This window comes from Rousettus aegyptiacus, unplaced genomic scaffold (genome assembly GCF_014176215.1).
Source record: "Rousettus aegyptiacus isolate mRouAeg1 unplaced genomic scaffold, mRouAeg1.p scaffold_m13_p_5, whole genome shotgun sequence".
Classification (NCBI taxonomy): Eukaryota; Metazoa; Chordata; class Mammalia; order Chiroptera; family Pteropodidae; genus Rousettus; species Rousettus aegyptiacus.
In genome coordinates, this window is record NW_023416308.1 from 6,109,882 (window position 1) to 6,126,673 (window position 16,792).

The following is a 16,792-nucleotide window of genomic DNA, read 5'->3' on the forward strand; positions in this document are numbered from 1 at the left end:
GTAATGCTGCGAAAGAATGCAAGGGCAAGCGTCCTCCCCAATGCTGACGACCCTACTCCCACATATTTACTTGTTAAAGCATTGGTTGGGGCTCAGCAAGAAGGCAGGATTCAATTTCTACTATGCTTAACTCCTGTCTGAGAATGGAATCCATGTCCTGGAATTCATGTCAGTTCTTAGTAACTGACTTATACGTGACCTTTTTAATCCAAAAAGGATTTAAGTGGCTCACATAAAACCCAGGTACAACAAGACTAGTCAATAGTACACAATAAAAGCCTTAGTAACTTAGTAACTGAGATATGAGCTTCCTAGGAGCCATGGCAAAGAGAAAATATATTACATAATGCCCGTTTTCTAACAAGAAGTATAGCAATTCCTCATGGGAAATAAACCTTTTAATGGCATGACTTTTAATAAAAATTTGTTATAGGCATCATCACACAACCTAAAGAACAGTATCTTCAACGGCAATTTAAGCAAAGGAATTTCATACATGGCAATGTCTTATATTAATCCTCAAAATTAAAGAGTAGTATACGACTATTTCTTTTAAGGAAACTAGAACAGCACAAGAAATTGCCAAGATTTTTTTGAGACAAATTGTTAAAACTTTGAATTTTCCAAGGCAATGTGGGCATTTATTTCTTACCCAATCCTGGCACAAGAGCACCACGCCCCAGTGAGCTTCCAGCAGCATCTATGAGGTCAGCACGGCTCGTGAACTGTCCATCCGAAATATTATACACCAAGCTAGAGGCTAGGACTTTGGAAACAAACATTAATTAACCTGTTTTATAAGCCTTCAAATGACGGTCAGTAACTTTTCCAAGTTTAAACTTTAGGCTCTTAACAAGACTTCATAAAAATCACACGTTTTTGTCTACCGGTGGTGACAATGAGGAGACGGAATACACACATAAGATCATACAAAGAAAACTCACCAAATATCTTCCTAAATACTCAACCATATTTTTGAAAGTGTTTTTTTAAATGGCAACATTTGCGTAAAGGTTTTTTTCAATATAGAGTACTGAAAGGGTTATTGCAAGAGGGGTTACGGTCATTAACATCGCAAGGTAACGAAGTGTGTACGAAACACTTGACACACAGTTGGTGTTGAGTGAGTTAGGGGACACTCAAACACAGCTCAGCTGCCGTCCCTCCAAGCGGCAGCTCTAAAACCTGGAGACACTTCGGCCTTTTCTCTTAGCACAGCAGAGCGCAGTGATGACAAGCCTGGGCTCTACGCGTCGGGGTTTGAATTCCAGCCCTACCACTTCTGTGTCATGCTGGGAAATTTACTGAACCTCTCCATCTCCTCGTGTGTAACGTGGAGATAATAAAAGTGCCTCCCTTACACAGTTGTTGTGGAGACTGAGTTAAAATGTGGCCAGGAGCTACGCCAGCACACGTATGCTAAGCTGCTTGTACTTCCTTCCCCACGTTCAAACATAAAATTCAAGCACTGTGTCACTTGAGCATCTTCGTTTTTCCTACTCCCATCACCCCAGTAATCTAGATCCTCAGCACACCTGACTTGAGCTATAATCTAAACTACACTCTGTTTCTTCTCTATTTTCCACAGTTCCGTCCTGCACGCCGACAAAACAACCTTCCCCACAGTCCTCTGTCACTGTGTTCACCATGCGCGTGCTTCCCCCCGACTTGGCCACTTCACATGAGTAATACCCGTTCTTCACGACGTCGACTCAAACCTCGTGAAGGCTCCCCCTTCTGCCCTACTCCACGACGCCCCTTTATTTCTTGGATTCTGCAGCACTTACATCTGTTCCCCAGAGTTCAGTGATACAGGATCACACATCATCTACTAGTTCTTTCTCACACCTGCATCATTTCTCCCAGCCAGACGATGAGCCGCTCACAGGCAAGCATCACTTCATGCACCTGCTGAGCAGCCCTCCCCCCAACGAGGCCAACGTGGAGCAGGACACAGAAGGAATTTAACCATTTATTGATTTGTTGGTCTAAAATAGAATCACTGTGTAAGCTATATCCTCATGAAAAAAAAAATAGCACTGCGAAGGCCTGCTTTAATCGAATGGAGCCAATTTCAATTGAATGAAAAAGCCATGCCGAGGAGACTAAAAAAAAGTTTAAGACTAATGGTCAATAAAAAGACAAATAACCCAATTTAAAAATGGACAAAGAATTTGAACAGGTATTTCTCCAAAGAAGATATACGAATGGCCCAAAAGCAGACGAAAATATGTTCAACATCATTAGTTATTAGAGAAACATAAATCAAAACCACAAGGGGATACCACTGCATCCCCACTAGGATGACTATAATAATAAACAAACAAACAAACAAACAGAAAACAACAGATGCCGGTGAGGATTCAACATTATATGTTGCTGATGAGAATGGAAAATGGTGTAGCCAACTGTGGAAAAATCTGGCAGCCCCTCCAATGGGCAAACATACACTCACCACATGACCCAGAATTCTACTCCTATGTATATACCAAAGAGAAATGAAAAGATGTCCACACAAAAACCTGCACATGAATGCACATAGCTGAATTGTTCAAAACAGCCCCAAAACAGAAACAACTCAAATGTCAGCGAAATGGGATTATAGCCATACAATGGAATTTGGTTCGGCCATAAAAAAGCAATGGAATAATGATTCCTGTTACAACATGGATGAATCTTAAAAACATTAAGTTAAAAAAAAAAAAGCCAGTCACAAAAGCACATATATTATATGATTCCACGTATATGAAAAGTACAGAATAGGTAAATCCAAGTAGATTAGTGGATGCCAGAGAATAGGGAAAAAGAGGAGTGCCTGCTGATGGATATGGAGCTTCTCTATTCAGAGTTACAGAAATATTCTAGAATTAGATAGTCGTGGTAGTTGCACAATTCCGTGAATATACCAAAAACCCCCAAACTGTATACTTTAAAAGAGTGAATTTCATGGTATGGAAATTACATCTCAATAAAGCTATTTTTTGTTTTAAAACAAGAATAATAACAAATTTACATCATTAACCCAACAGCTCAAGGGGACATCTTAGTCACATGAACTGTCAGAAAAAATAAACTGTTGAAAGAAAGTCCGACCAACCTGACTCTACAGTTTTGAAGTTGTTATGAATAGCTAAGTCCCAAATGCATGCAACTACCCGAAAAGGCCTAAAGGTTAAGTTGATATTAGATAATTTTTTTAACTGTTGAGGTCAAATTTAGACTTTAAGTTCAAGTAAGAAATGCTTTTTAAATATCTAAATATGAAATATAATCCTTTAATGGAATTACTATAGGCAAATTTTAAGAGAACAGAATATGAAATATTGGAAAATAAACACAAGTAAATTGATTTTAAAACATTCTATGTGCCTAAACTTCAAAGAAAAAAAAAAACCACACACAAAAAGCTATCATACACAAAACATTTCATCTTTTTTTAGAAATACTTTAACATACTTTATTTCATATGATCACCAAAAAATAATGTGAGATACTATTATTCTTTTATTTTTTACAAGTGAGAAAACTGAGGCTCAGAGGGGTTAAATGATGTTCCTAAGGTAAGAAAGCTAGAAAATGGCAATGTAAAAGAAACATTTTTGATTCTGTATTTTATCTCATTTAACTATTTGTCCACTCTGGATGGTGAACACACAATGCAATATACATACATATGACGTATTATTGAACTGTACACTTGAAATCTATATATATAATTTTATTAACCAATGTCACCCCAATAAATTTAATTTTAAGAAATCATTAAAAGGAAAAGCCTTATATTTCAAAATGAGAGACAAACTGGGAAAAGTGCCACAAATAAAATTCGCTTACTTTTTAAAGATGACAAACCACTTGTCCCACCAAAAAGAGAGCGGGTGGCTGAACTGCCTGATCCCCCTGGAGGCGGGACCAGCATCACCAAGTATGTGCCACAGGTGTATATGGGCGTCTTCCGGAGCATTTTTAGAGGTAGCCCACAGCTAGTATTTGCTGATAAAAGAAAGGAAAATGGTGAGTAAAATATCTGACACAGATTAATCTGATTACAAAAACAGATCAGAATGAGGGAGCCTCGAAGTCAAACAAGGATATATCCAGATTTGGAAAACAGCAAGAAGCAATAAATTAAGAAAATAATGATCTTCTGGTTCCATACCTTGGCCCCAAGCCTCCTGTTACGTGAACTGAACATTCTTCAAAGGTGTTCCCAAAAGTCAATATGCCTCACGTCTCTGAAAGTTCTTTCAAAAGAATGAACCCTCATATGGACTAAAATCTCAAAATAAAAGAATCCTACCATTTGCATTTCCCCCAGGAACCTAATCCAATAGGGATCTTTTCATTTTTATATAGAACAAGTTCTTAACAGGTTTGTGGTATTAAAATCATTACAAACAACTTTGAACATAAAAGCAGCCAGAAATTTCCACCTAGAACTAGCTGATAAAAGCTTTTGCAAAATAACTTTATACCTGCATGATATATGATAACCCATTTTTATTTGTTTGCTTGTTTGTTTTTAGGGTCAGTGACAAACTATCAATCATTAAGAAAATGATTAATGTTTCGAATCAAAAAGTATAAAATGTATTTTAATCTCCCTTAATCACTGGCAGATCTGAAAACGCAGAGAGAATTTAAGGATTTTCTGTATTAGTCTAGTAAGAATTGATGATGGCAACAGAGAGTCAATTAGAATGTATTACTTAGGAAGCTGTCAGGGTATAAAATATAACTGCCTAGATAGATATAAAATTGTCTTTAGATGGTTTAGATTAGAAAAATGACATCTAATTTGTCTGATATTTGTTTTGAATGCATGTGCTTCTAAAAAGCTCCATTTTTTAAAACTCCAAGCCCCGGACAAGTATATCACTTCATTCAGGACATAAATTCAGGAGCATGAGTTTTTATAGGTAAGAAACCCAAAGGGAGCAATGGTTGGAAAATTAGCAACTTTGTGAGCATAACATTTTCACCAAGATGTTTTTAATAAACTTACTCTTATTAACATGGTAATATGTATTAGTTTATAATGGAGTAAAAAATTCTAGACCCTCTGACAATGTTGAATTGTCGAAAATTCGCTTAGCCTGTAACTGGTGAATTTTTATACAGCACCATCGTATCAAATGAATACATGGAGAATATATATGAAAGTACAATGAGATCACATGTTTGGAATATGGATTCCCATTTTCACAGAATTCTGATTACAGCCTTGCCTTCTGAGTTTTCTTTTTGATTTAGCTCACATTTTCTTATCCAACAAATGTTCCATTAGTATTTATACTGTTCAGGGCAGGATTCAATTTTCTCTCAAGGGACAAACCCAGGTGAAGACTTCGACTTGTCAGGAAAATGTTTATTTAGGTAAAAAGAACTGTCTAATATAAATTATACACATACCCAAGTTATAACAACTATTAATAATTTCCCCACCTCAATCTGATACCTGTGAAAGAGAGACCTGTGGAAATATTATCTCTAAATTCTAATATAAACTGATAGTCTCAATAAATTAATCACAAATATGTTCTCTTCCTGTTTAACACATAAAATTAAATCATAAAATTGCATTAAATTCATTAAACATATTAATTTATATACATTTTTCTACATATGGTCTCTTTTTCTAGCTACACTTTTACTATAGTTGATGATCTGTTGGAAATTCACATGCTTGGTATATAATCTGTAAACTCTTCAAGAAAAATGGTTCTTAACCTTTCTTGGGCCATAGATGACCTTGAAAATCTGATGAAAACTATGATGGATACATAAAGGTGTTATTTAAAACAGGGGAGGGGGGACATGCTGATGAACATAAACTCTGTAAGGATAAAAACTAATCAATATGGGGCAGAGTGGGGGCAAAATATAGAACACACAGAGATGTGAGTAAGATTTCTCTGCATCTACCTTTTTATGCTGTTATCACTTTCAAACTTTTTAAATGTACTATCTGTTTTAAGCTATTAAAGTACAAACACTAAATGATGAATTCTAGAAAAAGCAATCTCTGCTGTGAAAGTTTTGCCTCTTATTTGCTTGGTCAAGATCGTATTTAGTGAAGGTGATGATAAATATGAGCTTTTTACATTCATGAAGCACATGCTAAACATGATACCAATTAATTTATACAAACGGTAATGAGAAGCTATTTAAGTGAAAGATAATGCTGTTTTCAATAATTACAGATTCACGCTACTTCACGTCTGTAGCCAAAAACATGTATTAGCTTGGAATTTGAAAATAGATAATGACTGGAAAGAGAAAAAGGTAAATTACGTAAAGCAAAGTGCTTTTAGGGAACACTGTGAGCATTCAAAAAAAGTACTGCATGAATTTTATAGGCAGCTCTCACTAATTACAAGCTGAACACATCAAGCCATGAGAAGACATGGAGGAATTTAAATGCATGTTGCTAAGTGAAAGAAGCCAATCTGAAAAGGCTACGTGCTATATGACTCCAACTATATGACATTCTGGAAAAGGCAAAACTCTGAAGACAAAAAAAAATCAGTGGTGGCTGAGGGTGGGGGGTGGCGAGGGTGAACCGGTAGAGCATGAAGGATTTTTCAGGCAGTGAAACAATTCTGTATGAACCGCAACGATAAATACATGTATTTCTGCATTTATCCAAACCCACAGGATGTGCAACACCGACGTGAAACCCAAGGTGAACTGTGGCCGTCGAGTGATGATGATGTGTCCGTGTAGGTTCATCGACTGTAGCAAATGTACCATCTGGTGTGGGGTGTTGACAAAGAGGGAGCCTCTGCATGTGTGAGCAGGGGGTACATGGGACATCTCTGTAGCTTCCTCTCGATTTGGCTATGAACCTAAAACTGCTCTAAAAAATGAAGTCTTACACAGCATATGCGGAGCGGAGGGGAGCTACGGGAGGGTAACGGGGGGTAGGCGCAGGGCGGCGTACCTGCTTGGTCCTCCTTCAGCGTGTTGGAGATGGTGGAGCCGGTCAGGGCGGCCAGCGTGGCAGACGGGGAAGCTCTGTAGCGGGAAAGTCGGCTCAGAAGCATCTCGTTGATGCTTTTCGCCGACTCGCCCTCTTTTCTCATCAGGATCGTGCGCTCCTGAAGGGGACTGGCTATGTATACACCATTTTCGACCTAATATTGGAAGAAAAAGAGGTCCTTAAATGCTACCTGTTTCCGTTTAGTTAGCAAGTTTCTGCTTGAGGATTGCATTAGCGCGATCTGGTTGCTGAAAATCATTTCCAAAAACTGCACTTGAGTAGAGAGAACCTCAAAAATTTATGTGTTCGACAGAAACTACTGAGGACAAAAGAAAAGCTAAGTCTGAGAGCTTTCATTTTCCATAACAGCTCAGGTTCTAAAATTAATGAGCCGGGTTTAATAAATTCTATGAAAGCTTGCTGATTAAAATTCCTTATATTGAATTCCACAGGCAGCTCTCACTAATTACAAGCTTCTGACAGGTAACAAGTACGATGAGAGGAAAACAAATCCGTTTTTGATTTACTATTAATATTAAGTACAACTATGAAGATAAGGTCTTCTTGAAATATAATTAGTGGCTAAAATCCAAACTCTGTATTAACAGCAGTTAGCATTAGTCTCAGCTGCTTGGGTACTGGCAGAGCAATCCTAGAGAAAGGCAGACTTTGTCTGCTAAAAATACATGCCAACGTCAACTGGATCCTTGCTGGTGCTTGGCAGTTCCTCGTAAATCACTTGATTATTCCCCAGCAAAATCCCTGGAGTGGCGATTCCAAAATTCCTTACCCATTTTGAGCTTGACTTGATGAAGCAGACCACCTGGCTTGCTTTATTGCTAAAAAGATCCAGACCACTTACTCTAAGCTGCTTGCGCTCTTCTCTCTTTCAACTCGAGAATCTTTGCTTCCAGCCTCATTCTTCCTTTCCTCTTAATTCAGAGGAAGAAGCGCTTCACCTGTTGTTGGAGGTTAACGCCTCTGCGCCCGCCTCCTCTCTGACTGCTCCCTTAATGAACTCCCTCTGCCCTTCCGCTGTCAGGGGCTCCCTCCCTATTGACTTCCTTCTCCTTGGTTTCAAATATTCGCAGGTCTCTGAAATCTTAAACAAAAAACCTTGATGTCCCATAGAAACACCATCCCTTTTCTCCACTTCCATTCGCTGTCAAACGTCTCGATCATACCTCATGCGGCCTCTGCATTCTAATGCCCCCTTCCAGACCTGGGCTCCTGGAGCTGGCTGGACTCTCAGAAACTGGTGCAACCAGCAAAGGCGACCAGGACTGGATTGCAGCCACAGGGTACAGAGATAAGAGGGAACAGGAGCGCAAAGTGGCAAGGCTTATAAGAAGCAAATAAAAAGCAAAGAAGGAGTCCAAAGTGAAAGGTCCATAACGTAAGAGGGAACAGAAAGCAAGCAAATTCAGGAGCACGGCCAGGAAGGAGCAGTGCCGAGGGGGGCAGGCTTACATGACACGTTCGCAAATGATAAGGGAAAGAAAGTCTTAAGAGTCCAAAAATGTTGCTCCTAGTTCCTCACCCCTGTTTCTTAACCCCTTTGCCATTACTTAACTCAGCACCCCCATCAAGTGGACATTCCTGATGGTCCACGAGTGACCCAACACAAAAACCATCACCTTTTCCTTAACTTCCAGGTAGGCTGTGCCGTGGTTGCTAGCCTTCCCCGGCCTCGGTGGTAGCCCACATCCTGCTTTGCTCCTTTTTAACCTGAAGCTACACGTAAGGCACTCTGCTAGTGGGCAAAGCCAACAATCCCTGCCTTCCTTGCTCTCTTATTTGCTGGTTCTACATCTCTACTCACTTAAACAAGACCTTGCCTAGGACTAGACCTAGCCTCTGGTGTCCAAGACCTCTGTCTTCCCGTTGCTGGCTCTTCCCATCATTCAGGTCTTGGGTAGAATGTCACCTCCCCAAGGAGGCCATTCCTGTTACCAGTCTAAAGGAGAATTTCCTCTACTACCCCTTCAAGCCAGAGCACATCGCCCTGGGTTGTTACTTCACAGCACTCGCTTTGAGGTTATCTTATTCATTTATTGTTTGGCCTTCCATCTCCCCCGCCCTAACTGAATGGCAGCTCCCTGAGAGCTGGGATCCTGGCTGCCTTGTTCATTATAACATTCCCAGCACTTAGGAGCCACACAATAAATACTCGATGCCTTGCTGAACAAACAAACCAGTGCCCTCCCCCAAGTGCAATCCCACGCTCTGCATACAGACCCGTCCTTGCAACTGAGAGCCAGTCCCACTTCTCTAACTGCCTCCCACTCCCCGGCATTTGGACCTGAATAGCCTACTGTTGCCTAAAATTGAACACATCCACATTTTACCATGGCGCTCTACCCCCACCCTCCTGCTAGATCAACCTGCACCGATCACAGCTCTATTTATGTCTCACGACTCTAAATATAACCCTTCAGAGCATCCAAGATAAAAATCAATCACTTTAAGCTTGGCATTCAAAAGTATAACTCAATCTGGCTCTATGAGAAAAATGATAACTTTGAAAAAAAAAAAAACACTATATTATCGTGTTCAAGTACCTTGACAGTACCGGATGAAGCACGTGTGAGGAGCAAGGGAGGCGGAGGGCGGGTGCCCAAGCGGCGAGCCTGCGACGCCCTGCGCTTAGCAAAGCAGCTCTTCAGGGTTAAAAAGCCGCTGACTTAGGCGAGGAAGAGGCTGAGAGAAGCAGCAGCGTAGGGCTGGTGGTGACACGCAGCCCACTCCCCTGGCCCAAGCCACCGTCATCTCAAGCCTGGGGACTCAACCAGGCTCTCAGCTGGTGCCCCCATGTCCATCCTGGCACGACTGTATATTACTCTTGACACACTCACTAGTCAGTGATCAATTACAAATGTAAATAAACAAAGCCATGTCCTTCCCTGTTGGAAACTCTGCAGTGGCATCCCAACACGTTTTATATAATAAAATTTTAGCATTTTGTTATAATAAAATCCGAACGACTGGTAAGGCCTAGTGGGACCCGCGTGGTCCAACATCCAGCGATGGGCCGGCCTCGCCTGCCTCGGCCGCCCTCTCACTCACTTGCAGCCTCACTGGCCTCCCGTCACCGCTCCAAATGCCCAGGCTCCTCCCGACTTTGGGCCTTGTACTCGCTACTGGACGACCGTAGCTTTGCCCACACTGTCCTGGATTTTAGCACTGAAAGCCCCACATCCTGAGAAATCTCTCAGTCCCAGGCAAACTGAGATGGCTGCTCACCACTCAGGTCTCGGCTCAAATGTCCTTCCTCAGAAAGGTCCAATGTGCCAGCCGCACTAAAGCAGCCCCGCCCCCACCCGCTCCCTGTCACGTCACCCTGTTTCGTCTTCTCCCCAGCATTTACCACCAGCGGAAATTCCGCTCTTGTCTTTCGCTCTCTTCCTGTCTTACTCCCCACCCTCTAACGCAAGCTCTTCGGGAATGAAGCCTGTTGCTGTATCACCCGGATGAGGCAATGCAGTAGGTACTGGATGAAAAGTGGATGAATGAAGGGCATCTTAGTCACCTGGATCATAATTTAGAGGAAAAAAGAACCCCTCAGAGAGAAGGGGGAAAAGGGACCTACTGTGTTCAGTACTATACTGACCATATGTTTAGGAAGGAACATAAAGAAGACAAAATGTCAGGAAAATTGTCACTGAATCTATCCAAAGCACAGCAGTTTAAAGGGAGCACACGGAGGTGCGAAGAACTCTCAGAATGAAACGAAATGTAAAAACTGTGCTCTGAAAAGGTAAAGAGTTACAGCAGAGTCTGGGGCAGGGACGCATCCCGAGCAGCAGTAACTAAATCGGGCAGGAAGTCCCTGCCTCCCCTGTCCTGCAGTCTTAAAGGCCAGCATTCTCAACTGTCTAGAGCCTCAAAACACCCGTGCCCCCAAGTGGTAGACTGTCACACTGGTGGCCCCGGGGAATGCTATTTCCTGGTGTTCATGCCCTTGTTTAGTCCCCTCCCACCCTAACTGTGGGCTTGGTCACTGAAAGCATGATGCGAGCGAGGCTTGATGAGCACGTCTCTTGAAATGCCCCCTTCTGAAAGTCAGCCTCCATGTTGTCAGGAGGTTCAGCCCAGATTACTGAGGTCAAGTAATCTAGCAGATGAGAGGCCGCCTTGAACGTAACGGCCCCGGCCCGATTCTTAGAGGACTGAAGCCGTGGTGGGATTCTGGCCTCACCATGCGGAGAAGGGCCAGCTGAGCCCAGTCAGCTACAAATCACTGTCGCTTGGAGTCACTTAGTTTGGAGGTGGTTTGTTGAGCAGCAATAGATAACTGAAAAGCCCTAAATACCAGAAAAATTCGGTGATCCAAGCGATAGCGCCTATTTTATGTTAATCGCAGTCTACCACGTAGTTTGGCAGAGCGTCCCCCACATTCCAGGCCTTTCCGTCCTACTCCGACCACGTTTTTGCAGGCTCCCTTAGGTAATGCTTAGTTATCTAATTCCACTGAGTTAGTAAGAAATCATTTTGAGAGACAAACATAGCAAGCGGGATCGTACTCTCTGATACCTCATCATTTTAGGGAATCCTTTAGTTTTCTCTCAATTCTAGGTACCGAGGGACCCATTTTATAGATCAAATACCTGTTTTTCTCATGAAAAACACAGTGGAAGAACGCTGGTAGTGTTCACGTTTCCAAAAATGTTTTCAATATTTTTTTCTGATTATAAAACTGGTACATGTTCTCTTCTATACTTGTTTAGTCTCTTCAAGAGTCTTAAATCTTGCTTTGATCTATTCTTGACCCAAAAGCTACAATGAACTTCTAACACCAGATCCTGCTCAAAACTCTCCAAGAGCTTCCCATGTCACTAACAATAAAATCCAAACACCTTGCGAGGCCCTCCAGGAAACGGCCCTGGACACTTCTCTACCTCCCGCCACTCACCCTCTCATCACTTCACCTGAGCGAGGTGCAGAAGAACGTGGGTAATCAGGGCCCGTGGCGGAAAAACAGAAGAGGAAACACAAAAACGTACATTTGTATTTGTCTGTACGTGCTCGTGTTGTCTCTGGAAGAATATGGAAGAAAACGTTAACATGACTCGTCTCTGGGGAGGGACGGGCTGGGAGGCCGGGTAGGGCCGGTGAGAGCTGTACCATTTGAGCTGTGAAACTATGTGACTACATCATCTGTTTTTAATATATATATATATATATTTTAAATTAACAATATAACTGTCACTAAATTTGGAGAGAAACTTACTACTTCCAAGTATCTAGGTGAAATCATAATTCTTTCCAATAATTATCAGTCACATCTATGTGGCAAATACTTATACTATTTAGAAACCAAAATTTATCATCAATTAGCTAAGTAAAGAATTTCTGTATTCAGCCATAAAAAAAAAAAAAAAAGGAAATCCTACCACTTGCGACCACGTAAGTGACCCTTGAGGGCATTACGCTAAGTGAAGTAAGCCAGACAAAGACAAACACTGTATGACCTCACCAATACGCGGGAGATAAAAAAGTTGAACTCACGGAAACAGAGGAGCATGGTGGCTGCCAGGCTGCGGGCGGGAGCGACGGGGACACGCTGGTGAAAGGGCTCGAACGCTCAGTTAGAAGGCGACGGTTCCGGGGATCTAACGTACAGCGGGTGACTACCACTGTGCTGTAGGCCTCAAGTCTGCTAAGAGGCTAGATCTGAAATGTTCTCACCACACACACAAAAATATGGGAACTATGTGAGGTGACAGATGTGTCTACTTGATCGTGGTCATCATTTTACAGTATATACATATATCAAATCAACACGTTGTACACCTTAAAGATGTACAATTTTATTTGTCAGTTTCACCTCAACAAAGCTGGGGGAGTGGGGAGAATTTCAGGGCTAGAAACCTTTGAATCGCCTAATCTAAAGCCCTCACTTTATAAACTTTTTTGTCTGGTTTGGCCCAGGCAGCTCACCAGAGGGTTATGGCTAAGCCCTATAATTTGCGAATTTCGAAGCAGGTAATATTATCTATTCAATAATTTAAATTTTTAAATTAAAGTTAAAAATACTTCAATGTCCCCACAGTCTACTCCGCCGCCTCCCTCCAACTTCTTTCTTTCACGACAAGCCTCTGGAGGGAATTATCCATTCCTCTCCATCTTACCCCTAGACCAGCGCCATCTGGCGCCCGGCCCTCCAGCTCCCCCATGGCCACTCTCACTAACGCTGCCATGACAGCTCCCATAGTCTCCACTCAGAAGACCTCCGTCACGCTCAGTCTTGACTTTTCAGCAGAATGCAATGCTGCCAGGTTCTCCTTTTCAACAAAACTTATTTTTTTAATTAATTTTTTAAGGCCCATTTAAAAACTTTTTAACACACGTAAAAAGATGAATGATGGGAAGCGAGCCTTGCCATACCCCTTCCCCGCCCCAGAGGTAACCAGTGCTGCCACTTTCTTGTGATGCTTCCATTTACCCATTCATTCAAATATTATCGGTAAGCGCCTACTGTGTGCTGGGCATTGACCTGGGGGCACAGCGGTCAGCAGAGAAATCCCTGCGCCATGGAGCTGACATTCTAGGCAAGGGAGACAGTGAATAAATAAGCAAAAAAAAGGGTAGTGATAAGAGCTATGAAGAAAAATAAAGCAGGGCAAAAGACAAGATTTTATTTTATATAGAACATTTTCTACAGAATGGTCAGAAAGGCCTTTCTGATAAGGTGATATCTGAGCAGAGACCTAAACACATGAGAGAACAAGCCATGTGGTTATCTGGAGGACCATGTCTCAGCACCCAGGCCCCCAGGAGGCGGCACGCCTGGTGTCTGAGTGTCAGCGTGAGGCGGGGGAGTGGTAGGTGCAGAGAGCAGTGGGCGGAGAGGGGCCCAGATCACGTAAGAAGCTATAAGAGGTAAAAGCTTGGGGATACGCTTTGAAGGGGGAGCAGGCAGCGTTTGCTGACTGGATATGGAATTTGGGAAGAGAAAAAAAAAAAAAAAAAGGGAACCGAGAGTGACACCAAAGGTCTCTGGCCGGCACTGGAAGGTCACAGATGCCATGAACTGAAATGAGAAAGCCCGTGGGGAGGGCAGGTCTGAGTAAAATCAGGAGTCTGGTTGGGGACGCAGTTAGCTTGAGGTAGGTGGCTATCAGACTTCCAAATGGAAACATCTCATATTCTGTGCGCGTACAAATAAACGCCTACATCAATACACACCTGGAGTTCTGGGGACAGGTTTTGGCTGAGTAGCAAACGTGAGCGTCATCGGTATTCAGAGGAGTTTAAAGCTATTAAGACAGGACGAGATCGGCGAGGGAGTGAGAGAGGACAGGAGCACTTGACGGGAAGTCTTGGCGCATGGGCTTGTTGGAAAGCAGAGAAGACGAGACCAGGCAGGAACAGCCAGTGACAGAAGTCTGAGGTGTGTCCCACAGGTCAAGATAAGCAGTTTCAAGAATGTGGCAGTGATAAACTACACTGAATACTCCCTAGAGGTCAAATAGAAAGAAGGCTGAGCTGACCCTGAATTTAGTAATGTGGAAGTCCCTGGTGAACTTGGGAAGAGCTGTTCTGGTGGCATAATGAGGACCCAAGAAGAACATGAAGACAGGACAGATAATGTCTCTGAAGAGTACTGCTATCCCACAGATAGTGGACGTAGGCGGGTGCGGGCCAAGGGAGTCGTTTCGTTTTTGACAGACAGGATATCCTCTAACATTAGTATTTGTATGCTGTGGTGAACGATCCATCCATTGACAGGAAAGCTGTCCATAAAGGACGATTGCAGAAAGAATCTGCCTCCCTACCCCAACTTCCATTACACAGCAGGCAGCGAACACACAGCAGTCGGAATCTAGCTTTTGTGTGTGAAATAACATAACTTGAAAATCAATCTACTTCAGTCTATGCGGATCTGCCTCATGCTTTTTAATAGCTACAGTGTTCCACCCAGTGAAAGGAAGCCAGATATCTACGCTTAGCTTCCCAAGTCAGCATTTTAGACACTGCTAAACTAGTGGCCAATGATAACTTATTTAATGAGGAAAAATTTCAAATATACATAAAAATAGAAAATGGTACAATGAACTTCCATACACCCATCATCCAGATTCCACTATTATCCAGATATTGCCAGCCCTGTTTAACCTCCCTGCCTTTTTTCGCTCCAACATTCTGAAGCATATCCCAGATATCTGAATACTTCATCACACCTCTCTCAAAATACGGACATCTTCTTATACGACCATAATGCCATTATTATACGTTGAAAATAAATTAAGAAAAACCCCTTGGTTTCACCTCATTTTATATTCAAATTCTAAACTGTCTCCAAACAGGGTGGTTTGTTTTTTATTTTGAGTTGGCTTGTTTGATTCACTCCAAAAATGATTCAAAGGCTGTTCTTTTAATCCTTCCTTCCCAACTTTTTATTTCATGCCATCAGAAGAGGCTATTTTAGTTGTTCTATTTCCTGCGGGGCAGGTATGGGCTTTTGATTGTATAACTATGTGTCTAAAAATACCTTTATGTTGTCTTTATACTTGATTGGTACTTTCGCTGGCTACTGACTTCCAGGTTGGAAATCAATTTCCCTCCGAAATTTGAAAGCCCTGCCCCATTTTTTGCATCCAATAATGCTACTGAATAGCTTGGTGCTTTTCTAACTCATCATTTGTATAAGATTTTATTTTATTTCTGGAACATTTAGAATCACCTCTATTCCTGATCATCTGAAATTTCAGGATGATGTGCCACAGTGTGGGCAATTTTCATTCACTTTTAAAAGGTAGGCACCAGTGTTCTATAGTCTGACATTTTTCTTAGGTTATGTCTTTTGTGTCCTCTTTTTCTCTGTTCTTTTTTGGAACTCCCATTAAGAAGTGAGACGGATTACTCTTCTACATCTCTTCTCTCACATTTATTGTTCTTTATCTCTTTGTCCTACTTTCTGGGAAATTACTCCTCTTTAAATCTTTTATTAATTTTTAACTTTTGGTGATCATAGTTTTAATTTCCAGGAGCTCTTTCTATTCTCTGATAGTTCTTTTTTCTTGACATCCTGTTCTGTATTATGAATGCAGTATCATCTCATATCTCAGAGTAGTCGGTGTTAATAAAGTTTTACTCTTATTAGATATTTTTCTGGTTTTTTTCTTATTTTTAATTTTCAAATTGGAGGCTTTCCTCATTTATCTAGAGATCTTTGGTTGGCTGCTTCAACAAAAATTTTTTAAAAACTTTTTATTAGGGTAATTTTTAACTATACACAAAAGAAGGAATAGTATAAAGAGTTCCCCATGTACCCATCACCCGGCTTCAATAGTCATCGGTGTTTTGCCAGCATGTTTTTATCTATCCCCCTCCCTTCCACACACATACCTCTCCAAATTTTGGGTGTTTTTTTTTTCGGTGTCTCTTTTTAACAGCTCAGCACTAAACCGGGAACGTTGTGCACGTGGCCGAGGCTTACTTGCTGGAACGCCTCGGCTGCGGGCGATTCACTGGGCGGCCAGTCTTTCCCTTAAATGAACCCTACTGTCAGTATGTCCAGGTCTTTTTTCCAGGGTCATTGTTTCTTCAGAAACGCAGCGTCCAGTCTTTGGCCTGGGCAGACAGCATCTGAGCACAAACGTCATGTGCACCGGGAAGGGGGAGGACCGTTCCTTTAACAAACCTCACACCGGCTCCGCGCCTTTCCTGATGCCTGCAGTCTCCAAGACAGTCTAAGTCTGGGTGGGGCTGAAACACATCTCCCTCTCAGGATTCCCCTGAACATACTAGCTTTCCCCACACTGAAGGACAGGAGGGGACACTACCATCTTCTAAAGTAGGGGGACA

General features: G+C 42.0%; 1 protein-coding gene across 10 annotated transcripts in view; it reads right to left on the reverse strand.

Moving 5' to 3' along the window:
* Positions 1-16,792, reverse strand: part of HECTD4 (HECT domain E3 ubiquitin protein ligase 4) — a 155,854-nt gene that overhangs the window by 86,916 nt on the left and 52,146 nt on the right. For all 10 annotated transcript variants that reach the window (XM_016149755.2, XM_036221527.1, XM_036221524.1 and 7 more), the window contains 3 exons: positions 6,944-7,136; positions 3,835-3,993; positions 653-766 (listed from right to left, as the gene is read on the reverse strand). In XM_016149755.2, coding sequence (XP_016005241.1) covers positions 653-766; positions 3,835-3,993; positions 6,944-7,136 — 466 coding nt within the window. The remainder of the gene's footprint in view (positions 1-652; positions 767-3,834; positions 3,994-6,943; positions 7,137-16,792) is intronic.